At 29.6% G+C, this 26,412-nt stretch overlaps 2 protein-coding genes across 11 annotated transcripts in view; one reads left to right on the forward strand and one right to left on the reverse strand.

Annotated features, from left to right (window-relative positions):
- LOC655232 (G-protein coupled receptor Mth2) overlaps positions 1-8,767 on the forward strand; it is a 60,085-nt gene extending 51,318 nt beyond the window's left edge. For 9 of the 10 annotated variants that reach the window (XM_064356756.1, XM_064356748.1, XM_008192768.3 and 6 more), the window contains exons 2-7: positions 501-683; positions 3,667-3,745; positions 4,176-4,357; positions 4,419-4,587; positions 6,788-6,985; positions 7,604-8,767. In XM_064356756.1, the coding sequence (XP_064212826.1) occupies positions 501-683; positions 3,667-3,745; positions 4,176-4,357; positions 4,419-4,587; positions 6,788-6,985; positions 7,604-7,757 (965 nt within the window). In that variant the 3' untranslated portion in view covers positions 7,758-8,767. Of the gene's footprint in view, positions 1-500; positions 684-3,666; positions 3,746-4,175; positions 4,358-4,418; positions 4,588-6,787; positions 6,986-7,089; positions 7,179-7,603 lie in introns of all 10 variants that reach the window. The other variant, XM_064356757.1, reaches the window with a different exon arrangement.
- The window catches only part of Prp8 (pre-mRNA processing factor 8), an 88,709-nt gene that overhangs the window by 52,167 nt on the left and 10,130 nt on the right, over positions 1-26,412 (reverse strand). Inside the window, exons 8-24 of the mRNA XM_064356742.1 lie at positions 24,556-25,673; positions 23,124-23,270; positions 22,915-23,065; positions 20,944-21,120; positions 20,656-20,892; positions 20,411-20,601; positions 20,054-20,359; positions 19,721-19,997; positions 19,508-19,668; positions 19,262-19,453; positions 17,052-17,418; positions 16,706-16,993; positions 16,457-16,650; positions 11,839-12,704; positions 11,621-11,788; positions 11,435-11,512; positions 11,048-11,391 (exon numbers count right to left, since the gene is read on the reverse strand). Of these exons, the coding sequence (XP_064212812.1) occupies positions 11,634-11,788; positions 11,839-12,704; positions 16,457-16,650; positions 16,706-16,993; positions 17,052-17,418; positions 19,262-19,453; positions 19,508-19,668; positions 19,721-19,997; positions 20,054-20,359; positions 20,411-20,601; positions 20,656-20,892; positions 20,944-21,120; positions 22,915-23,065; positions 23,124-23,270; positions 24,556-25,673 (4,827 nt within the window). The 3' untranslated portion in view covers positions 11,048-11,391; positions 11,435-11,512; positions 11,621-11,633. The remainder of the gene's footprint in view (positions 1-11,047; positions 11,392-11,434; positions 11,513-11,620; positions 11,789-11,838; positions 12,705-16,456; positions 16,651-16,705; positions 16,994-17,051; positions 17,419-19,261; positions 19,454-19,507; positions 19,669-19,720; positions 19,998-20,053; positions 20,360-20,410; positions 20,602-20,655; positions 20,893-20,943; positions 21,121-22,914; positions 23,066-23,123; positions 23,271-24,555; positions 25,674-26,412) is intronic.

The following is a 26,412-nucleotide window of genomic DNA, read 5'->3' on the forward strand; positions in this document are numbered from 1 at the left end:
GAGTACAGGAAAGCATTGTTTGCTTTTTGTTATATATATATATTTTTCCAATGAATTCATTATGTATGTCTTCGATGAATTACAATACTTCGGATTTTGCATAAAGATTCAGAAAATGTTGTAGGTCACGTTCTACGAATTTTAAAACCAGTTGTATTTTTAGCATCAAGTTTGCAATACCAATAACTTAAAAGGATTCTTACTAAAATTGGTTTTAATAAGGAGCGAAATTAGATAACATATTAGGTAATATCAAGGGAAAGTCTAATCTTTGTAAATAAAAGTTCTTAATGAAAAGTGTTACTCAAACAAAAAGAAGACATTCGTTGATTACTTTCTCTCCGGAGTAAACTGATAATGGTCTTGATGAAATATTAATCAACAAAATAATTCACTACAAATTTCCAGAACACCTACCAATAAACAGCAAACTCTAAAAACACATTAACACTTTTAAATGTTCACTACTCGTAGTTTTGTTCACAAATATTTTTTTCCAGGTATGATAATATCTATGCCATTCCTGCTACTAACATTCATCGCATATGCTCTTCTACCGGATCGGAATCTACATATGAAAGCTCTTATGTTTTATGTCATCAACCTGATGTTCAGTTACCTGCTTCTGGTCATCATCCAGCTTTCAGAAAGTCAATTTGCTGAAGCTACTTGCAAATCTTTAGGTAAGTGTGTATTAAATACTCGTATCTGAGAATTAATTTTTTAACTAGTTCTGCAAATAGTCCAGTCAACGAACAAGCAGTGGAATGTAAAGTTGAAAAATAATTTTAAATTAATTAATATCAAATTTTATGATTTCCAGTGTTATTCTAAAACAATGATGCTTAGGCAAAAAATTTTAACAAAATTCTTTCTAGCACTTTTAATTTTCACTTATTAATTTTTTGGGGTCGTTTTTTTGACATAAGAAATAGTATTTTTGCAGCGATTTAACATTAATTAATTAATTTTAATTATAAGGAATTGTAGAAAAATTCTGAAAAAAATTATGGCCATAAAAGAAAATATAAAGTATTTAGCAGTAATGTCCAATTTTGTGAGATTATTTGTGAGGTATACTAAAAAATACTCTGTAAGGCTCACTCTGTATACGTTAAAATCTACATTCAGTGAGAAATCTTTGGTAAAAAAAAATAAAATTCTAACTTTATTCAGAAGAAATTATAATGATGTCAGAAACATATTTTTCCAATTTTATTCTATGGTTTTTAAAGTTGTACTTATCATCCCTTTACTTCTAACCGCCCTCCTATTTATATTAAATTTTTAACTAATTCTGCAAATATTCCAGTCAAGGAACAAGCAGTGGAATGCAATGTTGATAAAAAAATTAATTTTAAATTAATTAATATCAATAAAATTAAAAATATTAATCACAATTTTGATTTCCAGTGTTATTTTCTAAAACAATGATGCTTAGGCAAAAAATCTTAACAAAATTCTTGATATCACCAAAACGTTTATTTGAATTTTTTATTTTCACTTATTAATTTTTGGGGTCTTTTTTTGACATAAGAAATAGTAATTTTTGCTTCGATTTAACATTAATTGATTAATTTTAATTATAAGTAATAGTAGAAAAATTCTGAAAAAATCATATTCATACAGGAAAATATAAAGTATTTAACAATAAATGCCCGATTCTGTGAGATCATTACTTTTTGAGGTATAGTAAAAAAATACTCTGTAAGGCTCACCCTGCATACGTTAAAATATACATTCAGTGAGAAACATTTGGCAAAAAAAATGAAATTCTAACTTTATTCAGAAGGAATTATGCTGATGTCAGAAACAAATTTTGCCAATTTTATTTTATGACTTTTTAAAGTTGTACTAATCATCCCTTTACCTCTAACCACCCTCATATGTCTATAAAATTTTTAACTAATTCTGCAAATAGTCCAGTCAACGAAAAAGCATTGGAATACAAAGTTGATAAAAAATTATAATTTTAAATTAATTAATGTCAATAAAATAAAAAATATTAATCAAAATTTTATAATTTTCAGTGTTATTCTAAAACAATGACGCTTAGGCAAAAAATCTTAACAAAATTCTTGCCAGCACCGAAACGTTTATTTGAATTTTTAATTTTCACTTATAAATTTTTTGGGGTCATTTTTTTGACATAAAATAGTAATTTTTGTAGCGATTTAACATAAATTGATTAATTTTAATTATAAGAAATTGTATAAAAATTCTGAAAAAATCATATTCACAGAGGAAAATATAAAGTATTTAGCTGTAAATGTCCAATTCTGACATTATTACTTTTTGTGGTATAGTAAAAAATACTCTGTAAGCCTCACCCTAGATACGTCAAAATCTACATTCATTGAGTAATCTTTTGCAAAAAAATTAAGTTCTAACTTTATTCAGAAAGAATTATAATGAAATATGTCAAAAAAAATACAAAACATTATTCTATCTTTTTAAGTTGTACTTATCATCCCTTGTTTTCTAACCACCCTCGTATGTCTATTAATTTTTCAACTAATTCTGCAAATATTCCAATCAAATAACAAGCAGTGAAATGCAAAATAATAATCTTAAATTAATTACTATCAATAAAATTAAAAATATTAATCGAAATTTTATTCGGTGTTATTCTAAAATAATGATACTTAAATATTGTTTTTGGCAAAAAATCTTAACAAAATTCTTGCTGACTCCGAAATGTTTATTTGAATTTTTAATTTTCACTTATTAATGTTTTGGGGTCATTTTTTGTCATAAGAAATAGTAATTTTAGCAGCGATTTAATATTAAAAATTATTAAATCTTTTGCAAAAAATTAAATTCTGACTTTATTCAGAAGGAATTATGATGATGTTAGAAACAAATTTTCCCAATTTTATTCTACGGTTTTTTAACTAACCTCCCTCTGTTAATTTTAGTAACATCAAAAAAGTCAAAAGAACATTTTAACGTAAAATTTTTACTTAAAACTAAATTTTTTCCTTCAACATTTTTAATTTTAATAACAATAATTGCAATAGATAGCTGTTTAATAGGTTTTTTTTATATAAAATGTAATGACAATTCGAGTAAATAAATTAAAATAAAAAATGCATCATCGAATTGCTTCAAGATTACACAAATTTCACTCATCAGCGGATATCTGGAAAACTACTCGAGAATAAAAACTGAAAACACCGTCTTCTGTACATTTTTTTGTTTGTCTCCTGGTACAAGAACTGAGAACTTTTAGTACGTTCAAGTCAAAAAAAAAAACTCCTACTAGCTCTTTTTGGGCGTTCATTGCTTGGATTAAAAAAATTAATCCCCATTTATTTATTTTTTTCAAAAATTAGGAAGCGTTTTTTTGAATAGATGCAAATTTTTATATCCGCATGATTGTTTAGGTGACTAATTAAACGGATGTTGCACTGTTGCATCTGGTCCATCCGGAAAAAAACAAGATAACGAAAAACGAGATATGTCACAAAAAAATCCCACTTTTATTCTATCACACAATGTGGTATAGACACCATTATTTACTTTTATTAATGTTTTAATATTGTTTGTAACTTAATGAATTTATTACTAGCCATGACCATGAGTAACATGTGGTGTAAAAATATGTTCTAAAAATATTTTAAGAATATGACTATGTCTGTACATGTGTTATCGTTTTATTTTCAGGGTACTTCTGCCTGTTTTTCTTTTTGGTGTCGTTCTTTTGGATGAACGTCATTTGCATTGATATATGGTGGGGTTTCAGGTAAGATTTTAACTTAATATTTGGTATTTTTCTCAATTAATTGGTTAATAAAGTTTTTGTACGAAAAATATACCCACGATATTATCATAACCACGTCTTCCGTTTGATACGATATTCACACATACTGACGCATGTAAAAAACTACTTACTAAAACAAACTTCTTGCGAACCGCAGATTGGAAGAAGTATGTTGCGACATTAAGGAAAGCAGATGAGTCAATACTGATATGGTTGACAATGAAATACGTCAATTATTTTGCTATTATTATCTGAAAAATAAGAATGTAAGGTGTTTTTGCATTTACATTCACTCTTTGGATTTACATAATCAAGAGAAAGTCAAAAACATAAAACGGTAGACGATCCAGCTAACCTTAGTTTTGATATAAACCTAATTACGTAATTGTGATTAATAATTTTTTGTTTTCAGTGGATTAAGAGGTTTCACTGGTAGCAAGAAAACAGCGGAAAGAAAACGATTTCTTTTTTATTGTGCCTATGCCTGGGGAATGCCAGTACTTCATGTTTTAGTTGTTTTCATTATCGACATTTTGGCAAACCAGAATTCAGTTCTTAAACCAGACATCGGTAATGGACAATGCTTTTTGAGACGTAAGTTTATGCACAATCTTAGAGAAATAGTTTTTAACAAAGCAAACTAATTTTATTTCAGGTGGTTTTCCCGAACTGTTGTATTTCTATGGACCAATGGCTATATTAATAACGATAAATATAGTGCTGTTTGCCATTACTGCCATTAAAATACGGAGAATAAAGAGCGAAACTGCAATGCTGAAGAAAGAAGACAGTAAACGTCACTCTTATGAAAATGATAGACAAATGTAAGTAATTGTTTAATCTAAACAAAGTTGACGAAAAAACTCGGAATAAAAAACAAAAACTTAGAGGCTGGGAACGTGAAATAAAATTTATCTTTTCAAAAAATCGTTTCTTAGAAAGTTGCAAAATAATTATTTTATAAGCAAAATATTATGAAAATCCATTCAAGAACTACAGGGATTTTTCTGGATACATTTAAGAATTTAAATAAAAACCATAATTATGAGTTGATGAGTAATTGTATTATTTCTGTCTAATTCTTACTCTAATTTGTAGATTTTTTTTCAAAAAAAAAACTTCGAATCGGTTCTAGGGGGCAATGTTATTTCGTATAAAAATTAATAAAACAACAAACAAATCAATAACAAACCAAAATAACAGAATCTGACTTTGAAATTTGCTAAATAAATGGTGATCATATTTTCTTTAATAGAGAATCTATTAACAAAAGCAATATAATGTAACCTTTGAAAAGTACGCATTGCAACAAATTAATAATTCTCATTCTAGAAATATACAAATTATTACACTGAAATCAGCGGTTTCTTTTAAATACTTTATACAGACTGACCCAAAAATAACGCTGAAAATTCATATCTGATGTAATTTTCACATTAATTTGTATAATTTTTTACAAAAAAAACTTTGGATAAAGTCTGTAGGGCATTGCTATTTCGTGCAATAATTAATAAAACATTAAACAAATCAATAACAGACCAAAATAATTCAATCTGACTTTGTAATATGCTAAATAAAAGCGAATTATTTTTTTTGAATATATAAATAAATAAATATATATAATATAATATAATATTATAATATAATTAAAATATAAAATATAATCTAACATTAAAAAAATATCTATTACAACAAAACAATATACACTCAAAATTGATATCTTCTGTAATTTTTACCCAAAATTGTAGAGATTTTTCCAAAAAAATCAGATAAAGTCTGTGGGCATTGCTATTTCATGTAACTATTAATAAATCAATAAACTGACCAAAATAATAGAATAACAATAGAATCTGTAATTTGCTTGATAAATGCGAACAATTTTTTTGAAACAAAAAACAATATAATTCTCATTCTAAAAATATATAACTTACACTATTTATCACACTGAAATCAGCGTTTGCTTTTAAATACTTTGTACAGAGTGAATCAAAAACAAAGCTCAAACTTCAAATCATTGGTTTTTCAAATTTTTTTCAAAAAAATTCTCGAACAGGTGGATTTCTTTTTTTTAATCACGTATTTTTTTTAATGACCGACATTTACTGTTTTTGATATTAATATACTTCTCTCGCCTTAACTTTTTTTTGGTAAGTAAAAAAAGTTAAAAAAAACCTGACAATAAGGTATAAAATAAAATAGTTATTGATAGCAATTTTAAACAACGGACTTTATCTTTCTATTCTTGCTTTATTTTATGTTTCATATCAAGTGTTTTCATTGTGATTTTTTAAAAAACTATAACTAAAACATAATGCCTTTTTGTGCGTATATTTTTCTGTTATTTTTTTTACAACAATGATGTTTGTTGTCATTTAAAAAAATTAAAATGATGTCACTCGTTGCTATACATAGTATCAAAACGTAATGTTAAAGTAACTAAAAATAAAATGGACCTGTTAAAGGATTTTTTTTTGAAAAATATTTCATAACTAAAGATATGAACTTTGCGTTTCTTTTGGTTCAACCTGTATTTTTCTCTATTCATGTGAATTTTTTCAGAATTTGTCTGCAATCTCTTATAATTAAAATTAATTTAATAAACAATTCAGTAACAGGTCGCTACAAAAAAAATTGTGTCTTAACAATGAAATTCTAAACAAAAACAAACGGTGCTTAAATGTGTTATGCAAAAAAAAATAATAATAATAATAAAATAAATAAAAATCAAACAACAAATAATTTTGAGGGCTAGCGATAATTCTTTTACGTAATTTTCCAGTAATATTTTATTATTGATTTATTGAATTTTATTAATACAGTCGAACTTCCATAACCCGATTTTTTTAATAACACGAATTAAAATAAGAGAACAACTACATAAATTAAAAAAAATTCATGGCTTCTGGTTATTGCAAAATTGCGTATAAATTTTTACAAAAATATCCAAAAAAAAATTCTGGCATGATTCAAAGATTAAAAGAAAGAAAATGCAAGAAGTACCTTATTTGTTTTTTATATCCACAGTTTCAATCTCTACGTCAAACTGCTTTTTGCAATGGGTGTGAACTGGTCAATGGAAATAATATCATGGGCTGTGATTTGGGCAGAAGAGGCTCCTGAAGCGATCTGGTATCTGACTGATTTCTGCAATGCCATTTACGGAGTGTTCATTTTCTTCATTTTCGTATTCAAGCGGAGCATTTGGAAGTTGTTGAAGAAACGGTAAGTGATTTCAAGAATTCTTTGCTCAACTTTTGAAAGAAACAAATGATTTTTGTTTTGCCCTTAATTAATAATTTTTTGTATTGATTTTAAGCTACTTTTAGATTTTACTGGAGTAAACCAAAGATAGTAACAATGAGTACAATCTCATGAGATCGAAAGTAAAACCGGATTAAATATTTTTTAATTGGCAGTAAGTTACCAAGTGTGCACATGCAAATTAGACTTACTGCATATGGTACTTGGCTAACGCTTTTGCAATTCTTTGTTTTCCACTTTTACACAATTGTTGAAACGGGCGTGGGGTCCTACACTCAAACACATTTTTCCCAACGTTGTAAATACGGGAAATCAAGGACTTGTGGTTAAGGGTTTATTAAAATATCTCCTAAAATGTACGAAAGAAAAGTGACTAACCGAACGCATGCTCTTTGTTCCGAACCGATTAACTTGCACTTTTATTTTACACCAAACGAAATAAAATCACAGTTTGGTATTATTTTACAACAGCATGCGAGCAAAATAAAAAATACATATTACTTATCAGATTCCAAAACTTTACACAACGGGTGGTTCAGTTTTTTAGTTGCAATTCTAATTTTTTTCTCCACTTTTCAGTTATTATACATTTATTGGTAAACATCACTTGGCCCACTCCATGACGATGACTAACACGACAAGAGTTACAAGTTATTCGACCGCCACTTCAACCATTCAGGAAACTGCCCATGGGGGTGATAACGACACCAGCACTTTGAAACATGACCCATGAGGCGTCTTAAAGGTGCTTAATACGGTAGCAGGAGAGTCCAACAAATGACCAAAGATTTATCTATTCTTAAATTGAAACTAATAAATGTAAAGTTCGTATTACATTGGAGAATAATTTTAACACACGTATCGCGCACGATGATTTCCATGACATTAGTTTAGAGTATTTTTATATTTATATTTTTAATACGTCTCCAAAAATTGTACCCAAGTATTTTATCATGTATTCGATTTTTGTGGAAACAGCACTCCTTTTTAAATGTTTAAATTTTTGCAAAATAAACTGTATTACCTACTTTTTATTGGTTTTGATTTTTGGCATTGTGCTTTATTTCTGGTGCGAATAGACTTAAGTTAGATTTGCGCATGTAACGTCAGCTGCTGAGCGGAAAAAGGAAACCTTTTTCATTTTTTTTTATTTAATTTAAAAAGATAACAATTTTTTGTCTGTGATTTTGTTCTGATAAAAAATAAACATCACTGAACATTGGATTTAGATAAATGAGAATATTCCTTTTAGTTTCCCTTTTCCATTCAGCACTAGCCTCAACTATTCATTGTATTCCTTCTAGAACCATAACCTGTTCTCGTTATCTTAATTATTTAGATAAATCAAAAATGTATTTTGCTTTGTAACTAATCGTCTTACTTTTGTTTCACAAACGTTTATCATTACCTAAGTATTTAAACCCGATATAATTATGTGTATGTATGTGTAATTGTGAATGATAAATCAAATACAGTACATAAACTAGTCGAGTGTTTAGGATTTTATTTTTGTAAAAGAATTATTTTTATTCTTTAATTAATGTATACGCATATCACCGAATTTAAAACCCTAGTCAGATTTTTGATTTCCTTTTTTAAGTTAAGAATATTTTTCAGTACTTAATTTTTCAGGTTTTTTTATATAATTCTTCTTTTATTGCAAAAAAAGTATTCCGTTTTATGTGTTTTGTACAACTATATAAATATGTAGCTTTTGCAATAATAAAGTTATTGATTATTGTACTTAAATGTTTTTTTTAATAAAATTTCAAAATAACAAAGTGCATACAAAAAACAAATTAGAATCAATTCAAGCAAAAAAAAGTCAACGAGTTATTTATTATGATTTATGAGTGAATAAAGTAGAAAAAATATTGCCTCTGGTTCGAAAATGTGCTAAATAATTCAAGAATATCATTTTTAATGTAATTTACTGAGTTTATATTTATTTGGAATGCGTGTTTAACTGCTTGAAAAAGGAAAAATTTCGCCAAATACTCGTAATTGTGTTTGTGAAGAAAAAATTTTCCAAATAGTTTTTAGCTCTAAAACATCTTTAGCGCCCAAAATGACAGCAATAACATCATTATCGACCTAATTCGGCGAATTTTTGAATAATTTTCGACAAAATTGTGCCCAATAATTGACTTTTTTTATTAAAAAAAAAATAAAATCATAACATTTTCGATCACATTTATTGACATTTCGGAAGATATTTCAGTACTTAATTTTTCAGGTTTTTTATATAATTCTTCTTTTATTGCAAAAAAAGTATTCCGTTTTATGTGTTTTGTACAATTATATAAATATGTAGCTTTTGCAATAATAAAGTTATTGATTATTGTACTTAAAAATTTTTTTAATAAAATTTCAAAATAACAAAGTGCATACAAAAAACAAAAAAAAATAAAATCAATTCAAGCAAAAAAAAGTCAACGACATATAAATAAAGCTGTTATTTATTATGATTTATGAGTGAATAAAGTAGAAAAAATATTGCCTCTGGTTCGACAATGTGCTAAATATTTCAAGAATATCATTTTTAATGTAATTTACTGAGTTTATATTTATTTTAAATGCGTGTTTAACTGCTCGAAAAAGGAAAATTTTCGCCAAATGCTCGTAACTGTGTTTGTGAAGAAAAAATTTTCCAAATAGTTTTTAGCTCTAAAACATCTTTAGCGCCCAAAATGACAGCAATAACATTATTATCGACCTAATTCGGCGAATTTTTGAATAATTTTCGACAAAATTGTGCTCAATAATTGACTTTTTTCATTTAAAAAAAATGTAAAATCATACCATTTTCGATCAAATTTATTGACATTTCGGAAGATATTTCAGTACAGATTAGCAAAATTTTGCAAAAACTCTATTTTTAACCCAATAATGTGCTAAAACGCTCGAGTCATATAAAAAATGGTAAATTTTTGATCGAATTTTGAGATTTTTTGTTTAATTTTTTGCAAAAATTTCACAAGACACCTGCAGTTCAGACTGAAAATGTGCTAAAACACCCGAAAAAGTGTGCTCTCAGATCCACTTTAGTAATTTTTCAACTATTTTTTGCAAGTTATGATGATATTAGCTGATTGTTTTTTTTATTTATTATATTTAGGTTTCAAATATTTAAAAAAATTTTAAAAAAATTTCGTAACTTATAACATAAGACAAGAATAAAAAGATAAGTCCTTTGTTCAACTCCTTTTTTTGTTATTAATAGTTTATTATTAATGCCAGTTTTGGTTCAGCCTATATTTAAATTTTTGCATTAAGTTAGTAACTTTTTCGTTTTTCATGATATTTTGATATAAACAACCAGTTATACTCATACAAATAAAAAACATTGACGACTAACATATATTTTAATAATCCATAATTATTTTGGTTCTTTATAATAATATTATTATTACAACTGTTCAAATTTCAGAATGGAAAGTGTTGAAAAATTAAAAAAATATCTACAACCTCGAGGACAAACAAAGGATGAAAGTATTTTATAAGACGTCATTTTTATCAATGCGATGAAAAAGATAAAATTGGTTTTGATTTGTAATTAATTTCGAATTTTGTCACAAAAAGAGTTTACGTTCATCCAAAAAATATTGTAATAAACTCGTTATTATAAACGATTTTATAAACTCAACTATTAAAGGCACTCACTCGCTATCGCTCGTTCGTGCTTGAATTTCATTTATTAATCGACTTTATTAACAAACTAGTTTATTAAATAACTATTTCGTTCTATTTAACCAAAATCTCGCTTAAGTGCCCCAAAAAATACAAAAATAACCCCTTTATCGGCACAATTCTCTAATTTTTCGACAAATTGTTGATTTTCTTTCTCGAAATAACAGCATTATTTAAAAGGCTTGAAAAAAGAATAAATCACTTGTTACATAATTTACATAATTCCGATTAATTTCGACATGTTTGTGCTCGAAAAAAGTGCGAGAAACACGTTAAAAAGCTGTATTACTCTCTAATAAAAACCAGTATTTTGCAAAAAATAAATGTACTTACCCATAATTTCTTGGCTTCAAGTTCCTTTGCGTCTGATCCGAGAGGCCCTTAACTTGAAAAAAATTTATACATGTGATTCCAATTCCAAAAAATTCAACGCAAATTCCAGTAATTCCAATGACCCATTACAATTCCAACTTGATTTTTGTAATTCCAAATTAATTTCCACTTCAAGTAATGCCAGAATTTCGCAAAAAATTTCGAGCAATTCCAAAAAGAATTTCAGCTTTTCCAGATTTTAATAATTTCAAATAATTCCGATTAAATGCCAAAGGTTTGCACGACTAATTCCAAACTTAACGGCCCCTCGGTCTTGTTCCGAAAAACTGCATTCTGGAACAGGACTAGAAATTCACCAATAAATCAAAAATTCATTAAAGTAGTTACTTTAAAGCCAACTTCGTGACACAAGAACAACCATTTAGGAAAGAAAGTGTCTCACTGTTATAGATAACAATCCAAAGTCTACAAAAAACAAAGGTTTTAAAAACACTGCCTGCCACATGAGAAACTAGGTTCAGAAACATTTATTTTTCATTTACGTAATAAAATATTTACAAATCCAAAACTAACTCTAAAAACGAACTCAAGCAAACATATCTTCCCGATCAGCTCCAGCCCCGTCACCGTCCTCTAAAGATGAGAAATTTAAGAAATGGGCTGGTCTGTGTATTTCATGGTAAAACTCTTTCGGATTAGCCAACTGTAGCTCATATTTCATGCTGGGGTCATGTCGCACACCTAAATAAAACAATTAGTACAAAAAAAAACACACCTGTGGTCGTAATTACCCATGAAATTGTAATTCCACGAACCCTGGGCTGGAACCATGAAGAACCCAAGAAACCGGTCAGACAACAACATCTGCACCTTCTCATAGTGACTTGGGAGATACCCTTTTGGATTGTTCCCTTTATCGGTGTTAGCCCGCCCCCATTCATAACCAGAGGGTGTTAATTTATAAGCAGTCAAAGAACAAGATCCTGGCGTAAAGGAACAAGTGATTATAACTGTCTTTTCCCCATCCCATGCCGGGTTATCAGCCATTAATTTAGCATGCGTTGTTATATCTTGTGGGGATAGTTGGGGTAATTCATTAGGCTGTGTATGAATCCAACCCAAGGGCTCCATGTCCTTCAAAAACGGATGGTTTGGGGGCGTGTTGGGTATATGCACAGTTTGGTGGGTGCCCCACTGGGGCGGGAGCACCAAACAACGCAATTCTTTAACCTGGGGGTTATCAGGTGGACTAACCCCGTACAAAAAGGCACAAATCTGTGCCCGCAAATCCGAAATGGTGACAAACTTTTTGAGGACATTCTTCGGCAAAATGTACGTGTAGCCGGTTTCTTTGATATCGTCCGAACTGACATAAATGTGGTTGGTTCGCAGATGTAAATTCGTTGCCGAAATGGCACGCACTCTCCATTCGGTTTTTGAACTGAAGGTTTGGGTTTCGTAGTTGCTTGTGGTGCTTGTGATGATTTCGTCACCGTGTTTGTTGACTGTTCGTGTTGTGGTGGCTGTGAGTTGCGATTGTTCTTTTGTCTGTTTTTCGATTTCGGCGATTTGTTGGCGTTGGGCTGAGGGGGCGCTGATTTCCATACCGAGGATGATGTCACGGATTTCGCTCTGGGTCAGTGAGGCGACGTTAACACTAAAAGTAAAAGACATAACTAATATGACGCTCGGAATTCGGAATAAGTTCAGCAATTATTAAGGCTTTCAGTCATGTACATTTATTGTATCGTTTTTAGGCACAAATTGAAACTTTTAGAGGTAATTTAGAAAAACACGCTCTGTACAATTTTCTCACTTTGATAGATGTTCTTGATTTTTCAATATAAAATACAAAATTAAATTGAAAATAGGGAACTTTTAGAAATTCTTTCTCCAAATTCCGAGGTGCTTTTTTCATTATTAAATTTTTCATTACGTAAAAGTTAAGCTGAAACTTTAGGATAAATACTAATGAACTGATATTTTTAAAGACAAGTTTAGTGGATTGGTAATTTTTAACAATGTATTGTTTTTTGTTATAATTAATTAACATTGTAATTAATTAACATAAACAAATGTTTATAAGTTTTATGTCACTGCAAATTTAGTACAAAGCTAAGCTGTAAGAAAAAATGTGGCCTCTACAGCTTATTAATTATTTTGCAAGGCAAAAAGTGTCCACGGAGCGGTTTGTTTTAATTCCAAATTGAATTGAATTTTTTTTCTATAAGTATATGGAAATTTTGCAGGTCTACAAAGCTGATTACAGAGCACAATTTGAAAATTATGTCAGTGTCTTCCTTCCTTTTATATTTTAAGTCAATACTTAATATGAAGAAAAATATTATAAAAATACATTAGTTATAAAGAATTTCAGGAACACAACACGAGAGGTAATTAAAGTATTGTAAGTATTGTATCTGATTTGATTTTTTTAATTTTTTTATGTAATTTAAACTTAAATTTTAGTTAAATCAATTTAAAAAATTCCACAATTCCTTGTGATTAAAATTAATTATCAAAATTCATGAAATCGCGTGATAAAATATTAACAAATGTTTATAAGTTTTATGTCACTGCAAATTTAGGACAAAGCTAAGCTGTAAGAAAAAATGTTGCCTCTACAGTTTATTAATTATTTTGCAAGACAAAAAGTGTCCATGGAGCGGTTTATTTTAATTCCGAATTAAATTGAATTTTTTTTCTACAAGTATATGGAAATTTGCAGGTCTACAAAGCTGATTACAGAGCACAATTTGAAAATTATGTCAGTGTCTTTCTTCCGTTTATATTTTAACTCAATACTTTATATGAAGAAAAATATTATAAAAATACATTAGTTGTAAAGAATTTCAGGAACACAACACGAGAGGTAATTAAAATATTGTACCATTGTATAACAGAATATCTAGAATAAAGAGTAGTACCTGATATGATTTTTTTAATTTTTTTATGTAATTTAAACTCAAGTTTTAATTAAATTAATTTAAAAAATTCCACAATTCCTTGTAATTAAAATTAGTTATCAAAATTCATGAAATCGCGTGATAAAATATTAACAAATGTTTATAAGTTTTATGTCACTGTAAATTTAGTACAAAGCTAAGCTGTAAGAAAAAATGTGGCCTCTACAGTTTATTAATTAATTTGCAAGACGAAAAGTGTCCATGGAGCGGTTTGTTTTAATTCCGAATGAAATTGAATTTTTTTTCTACAAGTATATGGAAAGCAGGTCTACAAAGCTGATTACAGAGCACAATTTGAAAATTATGTCAGTGTCTTTCTTCCGTTTATATTTTAACTCAATACGTTATATGAAGAAAAATATTATAAAAATACATTAGTTGTAAAGAATTTCAGGAACACAACACGAGAGGTAATTAAAATATTGTACCATTGTATAACAGAATATCTAGAATAAAGAGTAGTACCTGATATGATTTTTTTAATTTTTTTATGTAATTTAAACTTAAATTTTAGTTAAATCAATTTAAAAAATTCCACAATTCCTTGTGATTAAAATTAATTATCAAAATTCATGAAATCACAAAACATATTCCATGATACGAAAAGAACTACGATCTGAAAAAATTTTCGTTTACCTTCTAGACATCTAGACGTTTGTTAAATGGTGAATTAAAGGACTCAACATTATTATTATTATTATTGACATCATACAAAAGAAGATAAATTTGCAACTCTTTTTAAAGCCTGCATGAACAATTCAAACAAGAAAACCATATTTAAAATGGCAACTACTTTTGTTAATTTAGCAAATGTTATCGAATACGAATATGAAACATTACCAAAAAAAAGTATGTACGAACCGCAATTAAAAATTATTTGTCGAGTTTTCTGTTTTTTTATAGCTTTTTTTTAACAGCTGAAACTATTGTATGTTTTTATATTTATATCACAACGAGGAGTTTTCACAATTTTGGTACAAAAACTTTGTAAGTACAGAACTTCGTTATTCACAATTTTTAATAAAATAATTAGATCCACATGCTCTTAACTTAGGCATTTTTTTGTAGACTCTGTTATCACCGTCTCCTATGAGGTTTTTATCTTACATTATTAAATCTTACTATTAAACTTCAGTTTCAGTACTCAATTGTTAGCAGTATATAGTGGCGGTCAGCTCGATTTGCGTGTGCGTCATCAATTTCATTTTTTCATTACCAACTCAAAGCTGTAAAAAAATTATCAAAAACAATGCAAATTTAAACAACTAAGGGGTATCTAAGGGTGGTATCCTTGAACATTAATTTACATGTGCACTTCGACAACAGCGTCAAGTGTCACGAATTTGTCAAACTGACATTAACAGAAAATTATAGACGTCATCGCATGGTTGTCGAAAGTGTTATCGCTGTTAATCGCAAGTATTTTCTGTTCGTTTATTGTGTTTTGTGATTTGCGTTTCGTTAGGTTTTTGATTCTGCGTTTATTAGTTCTTGTTTTGTGAATCTGTATTTTTTGTTACAACTCATAATTTAAACACTTCGTAACCTCAAAAAATATTTGATAGTTTGTCACCGCTATGACCCTCTATGTAAACGTAGTGACAGAAATGTCAGATGACGCACACGCAAACGGAGCTGAGCGCTACCATAGTATAGTTTATATTTCAATGATTTTTTTCAATCACAAGTTCATCGTTTTGGGAACTCGATTTAATTAACAGAAAACAACATTCCGCAAGACTTGATTTACTTACTACACTATAAAAATTGTTCATTGTTTTTTTACAAAAATTACACACATTTATTAACAAACGTTGAATGTTATAACTTTGACATCAAGAACGCCTTGGAAAATACAATAAAAAAGTTAGATTCCTTGTAAAAAAATGGCTGAAAAACGTCTACTTCTTTTTATTTCGCTTAAAAAAACAAAAATAACAAATTATTGATTTTTCTCAATAAATCAAAAACTAAAAATGACAAGAAATTTTTTTTTACATAATAAATTGTTCAACATAAAAATGCGCAATTTGGCCTAATTTAATCGAACTTATATCCCTTAAAATTGAGAACCCCCTGGTGGAGCTCGAAAAACTGACACCCTGTATACGTAACCAAACACAAACATCGGTTGAATTCTGATTTGACCAAGATTCAGAAAAGCGTCAAAAATGAAATAATTAAAATATATAATCACATCTCCCTAAAGAATTGTTTATCGAGAATTTTAAAACAATAAATTTAAAATTAAAAAATTATTTGTGTAGAAAATGTTTTTATAAATTTTACTCAACAAATATTGTGATAAAAAAATTCCAAACTAGAAAAAACTGATATTTTCCATTTATTCATATCTTTCATTATGAAAGTGCCTAAATCGTATTTTTAATATGTAACTAATTGATTATTAACTCTAAATAGGAATAAAAACTTAAATACTTACTTATTTTTCTTTCCGTAATCGGCAAGAATCAAATCCTTCAACTGTACTTCCACCTTGATCCATTCATCATCAGAGAGAGTTGGCCAAATGTGGTGTGGTTCAGTGATTGTGGTTTTGTCCGGTTTTAAAATCACTTTTGTACGTTCTGTATTAACGTGTAACGCTCTCAGGATCAAAATGAGTCGAGAAAATGCCTAAATTTATAATAACAATTAGCAAATTCAAGTCAAATAACATGTTGATACTCACAGTATACGACGAAATAGTCTTGAGCCAATCATCATATAAATTGAAAAGCACCATTTGCGGTTCTGTAGCTTTCAAAATAAGATCACCAAATTTCTCAATCTTCAAACAAGCCTGGAACGGCAATTGCAACTCTGATCCTTTAATAACAATGTTCGGGAAATCAAGAAGATGGACTTCGAGAGGATCCAACATTCCTTTTCGAGTTACAATAATTTGTTTTGGTTGTTCTTCAACAGGTAAGGATCGAATCAAAGCTGCCACTTCTTCGGCAGTTTTCCATTTTGCCAACTACCAAAAACCAAAATTCAAAAACCATTTTTTTTAATTACAATCAATAAGAACACACCTGTCCCAAACGTTTCTGCCCAGCCCATACTGAAGTGTGAATGATTTTCAAAAACAGTTGACCAGTTCTTGGATTGAAGATAAAGATGGCTCCATTAATTGGTTTTGTGGTCAAATTACCCTCGAAAGTTTTATGAATTGTGACTCGATACACATTCGTGTCATCAACAAACCAAATGATTTGGTTTGAGAAAAGTTCTCCGTAATTCTGACTGGATAAGTAAGGTTCAGTTGGTTCACTCGAATACAACTGCAAAGCTTTCCTGATACGTTCACGCAACACGTATAGAGCAGGATTGGCTTTCATTATTTTAGCCATGGCTTGCTGTATCAGGGGCTTGCAGCCTGGGAACCAGTTGCCATAAGCACTAAAAAAATATGTTACAGGAAAAAATTTCTATACTAGTATAATACCAACTAAAATTAATTTTCCAATTACTATTACTTCCAAACCCTACAAAGCCCTTCATTACTAAAGAAATTAATAATTATTAAAACAAAATTTTCAATCTGCAAGACATATTCACTCGTGTTAAATATAAAAATCACACCTAACCAGATCGACAGTTAAAAATTTTCATATTCTAAAAATTTTATAAAACCTTTAATTTTTTTTTCTTTCATTTTTATACCAATGTATAACAGTTTTTTAAAGTTGTGAGGTCTATTCCATTAACAAACTTCTTAACTTTTCCTTTTAACTTTGCATGCAAAGTATTTTGTTCCACATTACAAAAAAAAAAAAAATGGAAATGCAAAGTGAAATTGAAAAGTGTAAAATTGGTAATTTTAATTTCACTATTCTTCATTTAATTATTGTAAAGTAAAATGCCATTTTAAGACAAATAATAAAAACTTTTTAAAATATTTGGAAAGATGACTAGTGATGATGAAGATCATGATATAAACGTTTATATAAACGCTATGAGAAAAAGAAAAAAAAATTGTCATGTTTCCTTCTTTAATACCAACCATTAAAAAATGTTGAAACAATGACTTCACATTTTACATTTTTTGTAAGTCTAACTTATTCTCTAAATTCTTGTCCAATTGTTATTATCATGAATATGTTTCTCACAACAAAGAAAAAATAAGTCAGAATGGGAGTCGACTAACAAGTTCAGGTCTCAAGAGATAAAGGTTTTGACTTGTGATTCAAATGTATATTTTTGCCAACAATAAAGATATTATTATTATTATTTAAAAAAAATTGCAGAATTATTTGAAATTTTTCAATGTTTCAGTTTAGCAATCGTTATTTCATCAGCAAAAACATATATTATTACTAAAATCTTACCTGCTATTGATAAATAAAGAAAAAACGTACGAAAATTAACACATTCATTTTGTCTATGTTTATTCTAATTTCTTTCTGTGTAAAAAACCAATTCTGATAAAAACATTGCGAAAAGAGAGTAAGAAAATATGGAATATAAAAGTCACATGCGTATTGATTTGTATGTGCAAATTATTTTTAAAAGTAAATAAAATTGAAACTTTTTTCAAATTATACTCGTAAAACGGATAAACTTTCCACCTTGCAGACACTGATGAAAAGTAAGTTATTGACGAAATAGGGCCATGTGTAAATAATCACTGAATTGAGTAATAAATAAAATTTACTCGGAGCTTTAATTCAAAACAAACTGTACAATCTACACCATATCTAATTTCAAACAGTGCTTTCTCCAATATTTTTTGCAAACAAAAAACGTTATTCACTCTGTAATTTATTATGATTATGATATTTTATATTACAACCATGTGCTTAACTTTTGAAAAAAAATTACTAACAAAGTAATAATTGTATACTTTGGACCACTCATTTAACAATTTAGTTTTTCATCTTTTGATACTGCTCTTTTTTTATATGACGAAAAAAATATAAAAACCAATTGTGAAAAAACAAAAATCTATAAAATTATTCCTATATTTCCTAAACTCCAAAATTGCCTTATTTTTATGTTTCTTTATTAGAGATATAAAGGTCAAAAAAATCTAGTTAAGATTTCTTCAGAATCGCACCCTAAAACTTCAAAGTTCTGCTCTTTGGTAGATAGCTAAAAGCAATTCGTTTTCTTACACTTTTTGAACAAAATTTAGTTTTAAAGGTGTAAACTTAAACATGTTTTAAATACCGATTTGAGATTGAATATAGGAGCTGCCACAGTTGTGATTGTGTAAAAACTTAACACAGTGATTGCTATTTACCTGTGAAGATTGTAAGCCAAATCAATGGCAATCAAAACACCTGTTGGAGATGGATAAATGGACATATTATCAGTAGTATAATCCAAAAATTTAGCTCTTGCATATCTTTCGATATCGTGGGAATCATAATCACCCCATCTGAGCTGAACATCAATCCAGTATTTTTGTGTGGTTGTATTATCCATCGTATCCCTGCAAAATAAAAATTCAACACTAAAAAACACCAATTTCTCCTCAAAGATTTACTTGGTATCAGCCAATAACGACGGTCGCGAAACATTCCACTTGTAAGCTGAGAAGAGAAGAATATCAGCACAAGACGAGTTCATTTTGTATGATTTCCTGGGATGGATTGTTTCTTTTTGCACAGTTTCAATCTCAAGAGCATCCAATTCTTGGTCAAAAACCTTAAAACATCACAAATTACAATTAAAAAATCATAATTTAAATGAAACTCACTTGACAAAGATCCATTACAATACTCTCGTGCACTTTCTGCCACAAGTGAGCACGGAAAATTTGAATCAACGAAATCTTCAATGTTGGAATTTTACCGTGCATGAAAATACCAGTCAGATCCAACTGTACTTGAAAACCAACGTAAACATTGGCCCTGTTGATGGTCGGTGACCACCACAAGGTGAAACGACGATTTGGAATTTGATTCAAACCGGACCTTTGTGCATTGGTCAATTTTTTGTACTTCATGGACTCTTCAAAACCGGACGCTTTTTCCCTATTGTTTATTATATTATATTAGTTGGGAACAAACACACAAACCCTTTTGATTACCAGAAAAGACCTTCCCAAGTCGGGAAATAAGTGCCTTTGAAGAGGGTGTGCTCCAGGATACCTTCAACACCTCCCAACGCTTGAATCATATCAGTTCGGTAGTTGTTCAAGTTCCATAATTTGCCGTCGTGGCGCTGGTGAGTCCACCAGAAGGGATTTTGTTTCAAAACTTGATACTGTTTAAATTCGGTTCGAATTCTCCAGCCTTTGTCGTAGGCAAGAGTATGACGATCTTTCTGGAACAACGTATTGATTCTTGGAATACCACGGTCCCAAGAATCTTCCAAATCTTCCAAAGTGAGGCGACTAAAATTTAAAAAATCCTAAATTGTTCAATAAAGAAACGCATTTTTGTACCGATTCTGAGCGTTAGCTTCTTGTCTTTTGAGTGAATACTCGGCCCACACTCTTTGCGAATCAATAAATTCGGATTCCCACGGTTGAATATAACGATACAAGTTGGGAATCAATTGATCTTCGTCATGACTCATCCCAGAACGGAAATGTGTGATTCCGACATCAGTTTGTTTGGACCATCTCAAGTCAGACTGGAACAAACTTTTGAAAAACACTGCGAAAAATCAATTAAGGAAATTAATTACCTGAGGGATTAAAACGTGGCCCATTGAAAGCATACCAAGCCCACCCAATTCTTTAGGCGTGTAGAAGACAACAGGTGGAAAACGACTTGGCATTTTTGAATTCAAACCGATTTTAATACGTGTCTGAATTTTGTTTTCGCATTTGACCAATAAGTCCAATAGTTCTTGGGTATTTACGACTGCTTCTCTGAAGTAGGTCATTAGGCCGATTAAAGCAGTGTTCCATTTATTGACAATCTATTTAAAAATAATTTAGGATCAACAATTACAATAACAGTACGAATTTACTTTTGTGAATGTTGTTGAACCTGAAGCCATCAAAATTTGCCTGACTCTGTTATGGAAGCGGCTCATTGATTCATCGTCGACTCTCAAGAAGCACTGGGCTGTTCTTTCTTTACTACCTTCGTGTTGCAGGTTCCACACTCCATCACGATGGGTGAATTCTTCATGTTGAGTACGACACTAAACAACGATGTAATTGTTAAAAAAAATAAACAGTACTATTTATTTTTGTGTGTGTAACAAAGAAATCAAAGTAAGAAACAAGTAATTTTTAACAGAAAAGACAACTTTGTCTTCTGAAATGTCGAAACTTCCTAATGCGATTATTTCAAAAACTATCAAGCGTACCTTAATTATTAAAAAAAAATACACGAAACCTCTTTTTAATTAATATCAAATGGCCAAATAACAAAAACTTGCAGAAGCTACGGATTACGCATTAATATATTGAAAAATTGGAGACCCCTTTTTTTTCTAGTTATAGTCTGCACATAATTATAATTAAATCATTATTTCCAATAATTTTGTCAATTTATTTAAGAAAAAAATGGTTTCAAAATTAAAAAGGTTACAAATTACAATTAGCAAATACCAAATTGAAACACTACATCAAAATCATCTGTTAACACGTTAAAAGCGGTCCCATGAGACCAAAAACAGCAGTTTCGAAAAAAATTGAGAAACGCCCTCTAGGTTTTTGTGGAAGACTTAACAATTTTTGAAAAATGTATGTACATAAAATACGGTCTAATTATAGAAGGTCTAATAAATAAAGCTGGCTCGATTGTAAGATACTGAGACAATTTTTTTTTAATTAAGACAGTTCACTCGAAATTAGAAGAACAATAAATTGACGTTCTTAGCATGACGACACAGACCTCTTAATAAATAAAAAAATCAAAGAGTGCCCTCTTTCGCTATCTTGTAGTCTACGAAAGTCGAAAAATTAAAAATTCAAATTCAAATACGGAGCAATAAATTTTATTTTTACGACAGAGCTTCAGAAAACATTCTTTAACATCTTAAAAAATTGTTAAAAATTGCTAAAATTGGTTAAAAGTGTAACAAAAAAAATTACGTGTTAAAAAACCTGTAAATTATTGTAAAATTTTATGGCAAAAGATAACTGAGTATCTTAAAAATTGAAAATAATACTTAAAGTGCATAATTTAGTATGTGCGAATAATAAGCCGTTTTAACAGTTGAGTCATATGTTATTTGTCTTAATCTGCGTATTAAAAATCGAAATTTAAATATAGATTTTTTTAATAATAATCTAACGTGTGTCTCCCAACGTCAAATAATAGTTTTATACTGTACTTGAGCTCTTATACCTCTTCAGTGATTATTTTTTTTTTGGATTTTATCCTTCTTTAGTAACAAATGATTGCTATTATCATGATCAGAAATTCTATTAGAATGTTCTACTAAAGTGGCCACATCTGCAAAGTTTTTAAAAATAAACTTAAAAAAAGACAGAGCCTAAAAAACCCCGTACTCGACCGGTATTAAAATCATACTTAAATTTAACATCAGTAATTTTAAGATGTATCTAAAATGGTTTCTGATAATTTATTCAATGCCACAGTTGTTTTTTATAACCACCCTGGGCTTCTTAATATAAATAAACCATATATTTCAAAATGAAGTTTGAGAAAGATTTAACAATTTTTGTAAACGGTTTTAAGATAGAACCTATACTACTTCTCGACTTGAGGAAAAATAACTCAGTCTACAGAACCGCAACTTTCAGAAACATTTTTGTGTATTCGATGGTGAAGTAATAACAGATTTCGGTGATTTTCACATGTCTGTGGGGTCTAAAACCTAACAGTTATTGTGGTCTGTCACAGTGACTATTATTTCAATTTGCTGTGCTTAGACCTTAAAAATAAATTACACAATTTTAACTCATAGCTTGGGAAGTGCCCAAAATAACTTTTTATTTTAAAGGTAAAAACAGATGTTTCTTACCTTTGGTAAAATTCTGCACTCAAAACCGCACATATTAAACAAAAGATTTGGATTATCTTTCGAATAGACGCTCACAAAACTGTTCTCCCATTGTATAGTTGTCACAGACCGGGGCAGACGATTTTTGATGTCCCAAAATACAGCTCGACCCCTGACACAAACGACCAAACCAATTAAAAATCGAAAAAAAAGAAACATTATTAACTTACAGGTTAACGTCATGTTTCATCAATCTCATTCTGGCATCCCTGGGCCAACATTTCTTGTTATTGTAACCAACAATATTTTCATTATTTGGATCAGGATGTTCAGTCAAGTATCTTTGAATCAATTCGCGAGCTTCCTCAGCTGTAAATCTGTAATAAAAAAATATTCCATTACTAAAATAAAGTTACTTGTGTTTCGTTAAATAAGCAAAAAAACTGTTCAGAAGCGCATATCTCCAACCAATACACAACTAACCTACGTTAGTGTATGCACTGGTTGCTGGCCTACAGCTTGACCAGCTTCAGGACCCCTGCGCGTTTCATCATAAAAGCCAAAAACAAAAATTTTTCTATACTGGCATAAATGGTTTGGGAGCACGACGAAGGAGTGCTCCAACAGAATGAGTGCCACAATAATATGCAATAGTATTATAATATACTATTTTTTCGACTTTCTATTTTTGTTGTTTGTGTTTAGTTTAACTTATCAAAACCTGTTCAAACTATTTCCTCTTTTTGTGAAAAACATATTGTGAAACTAAAGTAGAAATTTTTTTTCTTGTGGTAAAATTATCCTAAAAAAATTAAAAACCTATGGGATAAACAAGATGAATATTTCTATCAAATTTTTAAAGTCTTATGAAGAGAGGTATTAAGGTTTTTGAGATAAAAATACGTTATTCGTTTACTACTAGTCTGCATTGAGATAAACTGACCCTGATAATACAAAAGAAAAAACAGTCTGTAACATTTTTAATGTTGCAAAAATTGTCTGAAATACTTATACTTTATAATGAATATTTAAAAAACTTGTCCTAATTTTTTTTCGACTTCTGTATCAAAGTTAGGGTTAATTATCGTAACTTTTGTGTATCTGAAATTAAAAAAGAAAAAGCACCATTTCTTAGATCTTTCAGCTATAACGCTGTCATCATTTATAATAATATCTCCAAAACCATTTAAAGTCAAAGCCAGTAAACTTATTTAAGAAACAAACAAAGTTAGATTTTTTATTATTTCAGTAATTATTCTTTTGCTGTATTTGTTTTCATTTCGAATTATTATTTTTATTATTATTATCTTTTACATTTATTCAACAGTATTCCGAGACACATATCTCCTTTTTTTTAGTATTACTTAAAAATTGTATATTATTTTTTATATTAATATTATATTATGCATTTTGGTTATTTTTGGTTTATATTTAAAAATTTATGTTTTGTTTTAAGTAGAATAGCATCAGTTAGATCTCGCCTCCTCACATTTTTTCTTTAAAAAAGGCTTTTATTATTATTATTATTATTATTAATTATTCTACCGATACACATTGATTTCATCTATTGGTAAAAAACGTTGTAAACTAGTGTAATTATTAATTCTTCCTAAAGAACATATGAAACTGCCCAAAAACAAAATAAATAACAATGAATTTTACCTGAAGAACATGTGAATCTTGTCAACGTATCGACAATAGAGCCTTATCGGATGGCAAGTTTCCGTTGAAACATCTTGGAATGTGAGAAAATCATTCGGCATCTGTGGTGGCCCTGCCATTTCGCTAGCCCTCTGCAACCCAAGCACCAACAAATCCAAAACCAAACCATAATACTGTGTTATAAACGAAGCAAACTGTAGACCCCTAATTATCCCGTAACTGTTCGTATGATTCATGTCTTTGTAATTAATCACAACGTTGTTTTTAGCCGTCATGTAATCAGCAATATTATGGTCGACAATCAAACGTAACAATCGATTCAACAGAGTCAAGTCAATTTTTTCGTAGAGTTTCTCAAACTTTGATTCTAGGAGAACGTTACATTCGCCCTCCGAAACGTCCCAAACGTCTTGTAGATTATTGATTCCTTGACACCACTTGTAGACAAGTAAAGGAGGAGGTTCAGTATCGGCAGGTTTGATCCACGGTGGAAACAATCTCCTTTTATCAGCTTCGTACCACAAATATTGGTCTAAATACGCATCGGTGATTTTCTCAAGTGGTTCAACGTCATACACCGGAATCAAATGACTGTACAAGTCCATAAACTCGATCCCTACTTCTTTAAAAGCTCGCTGTGTCAATAAATGTCGCTTAATTCTCGAAAGAGCTTCGTGTGGATTATCATAAGCTTGTTCAATCAAACCCAATTCTTCTCGTTGACTTTGATTGAGTCGCGATTTAACACTGTATGCTTCTTTGAGACGTTCCAAAGCCAAGATCAGAAGTTTAGTATCGTGTTTGTAAGACAAAGGTGGGAAAGGAATTGGAGCAAATCTTCGTGACTCAAGCCAATGCACTGTTGTAGTGTAGATAGCTACTGCTTCTTCAGGACTGATGTAAGGACCATCCTTCAAGTAATTGTGTTGTCGCTCTTGTTCTGCTTTCAAATACAACCGTGTCAGTCTTCCCAAATTCTTTTTGCACACTGTTTTATCAACAGTTGCGCCTCTGCGAATTCGTTCTCTGTTGTAATGAGCTGTGTTTGTCCACCAATCGGCTTTCATTTTCACATATCGTAGGATCATGTTTTCGATGGGGATTGGTAAACCAGGAACCTGTAATTAACATTGACCTATACAGCGACTTAGCAAAACTAACAGAGAAACTAATGTAATAAAATAATTAAAAATAGTCAGAGGCGCATTTTCCAACCAATGCTGTATCGACCTACGTCAATGTAAGCACCAGTTGTTGATCTACATTTTGGTCAACTTCAGGACCCCTGCGCGTCTCATCACTCTTACAACAAAAACAACTACAACTAATAACATTGGAAAACCACTGATGCAATTTGAAAATGGATAAAGCAATTACCAAGACTAAAAAAAGACAATTTTGCTTGCTTATGTAAAATGTACACATCTCAAATTAAAAAAAATATTTTTTATTTGAGAAAAATAATTGAGTTTTCGACAAAACGAAGTCGTGGATCTGCAGCAAAGCGTAAACACATAAAACTGTCATAAAACAATAATTCTGCCAAGAAAAAACTGTTCAGAATACTGAGAATGATTTGAACAAGTTCACGTCTACAGCAATATATTCCAATACTGAATGAGAAAAAAAAATCCAAAAAGGTCGGAATAATTGTTCAAAAAACTTGAATTATTGTCATTATTTTAATTTTAAATCGAGTAAATACTTTACGAGAAATTACTGCCCAATTGACTGAAGAGATTGGCTTTAAATTATTGCCAAAAATGATAATGACACAGATAATCATTTCTATTTAAGCTACAACTCCTGGAAAAATAAGAAAACAGACTATCCTCAGCTTAAATAAAAAAAATCAAT

The sequence above is a fragment of the Tribolium castaneum genome, chromosome 1 (genome assembly GCF_031307605.1).
Source record: "Tribolium castaneum strain GA2 chromosome 1, icTriCast1.1, whole genome shotgun sequence".
Taxonomy (NCBI): Eukaryota; Metazoa; Arthropoda; class Insecta; order Coleoptera; family Tenebrionidae; genus Tribolium; species Tribolium castaneum.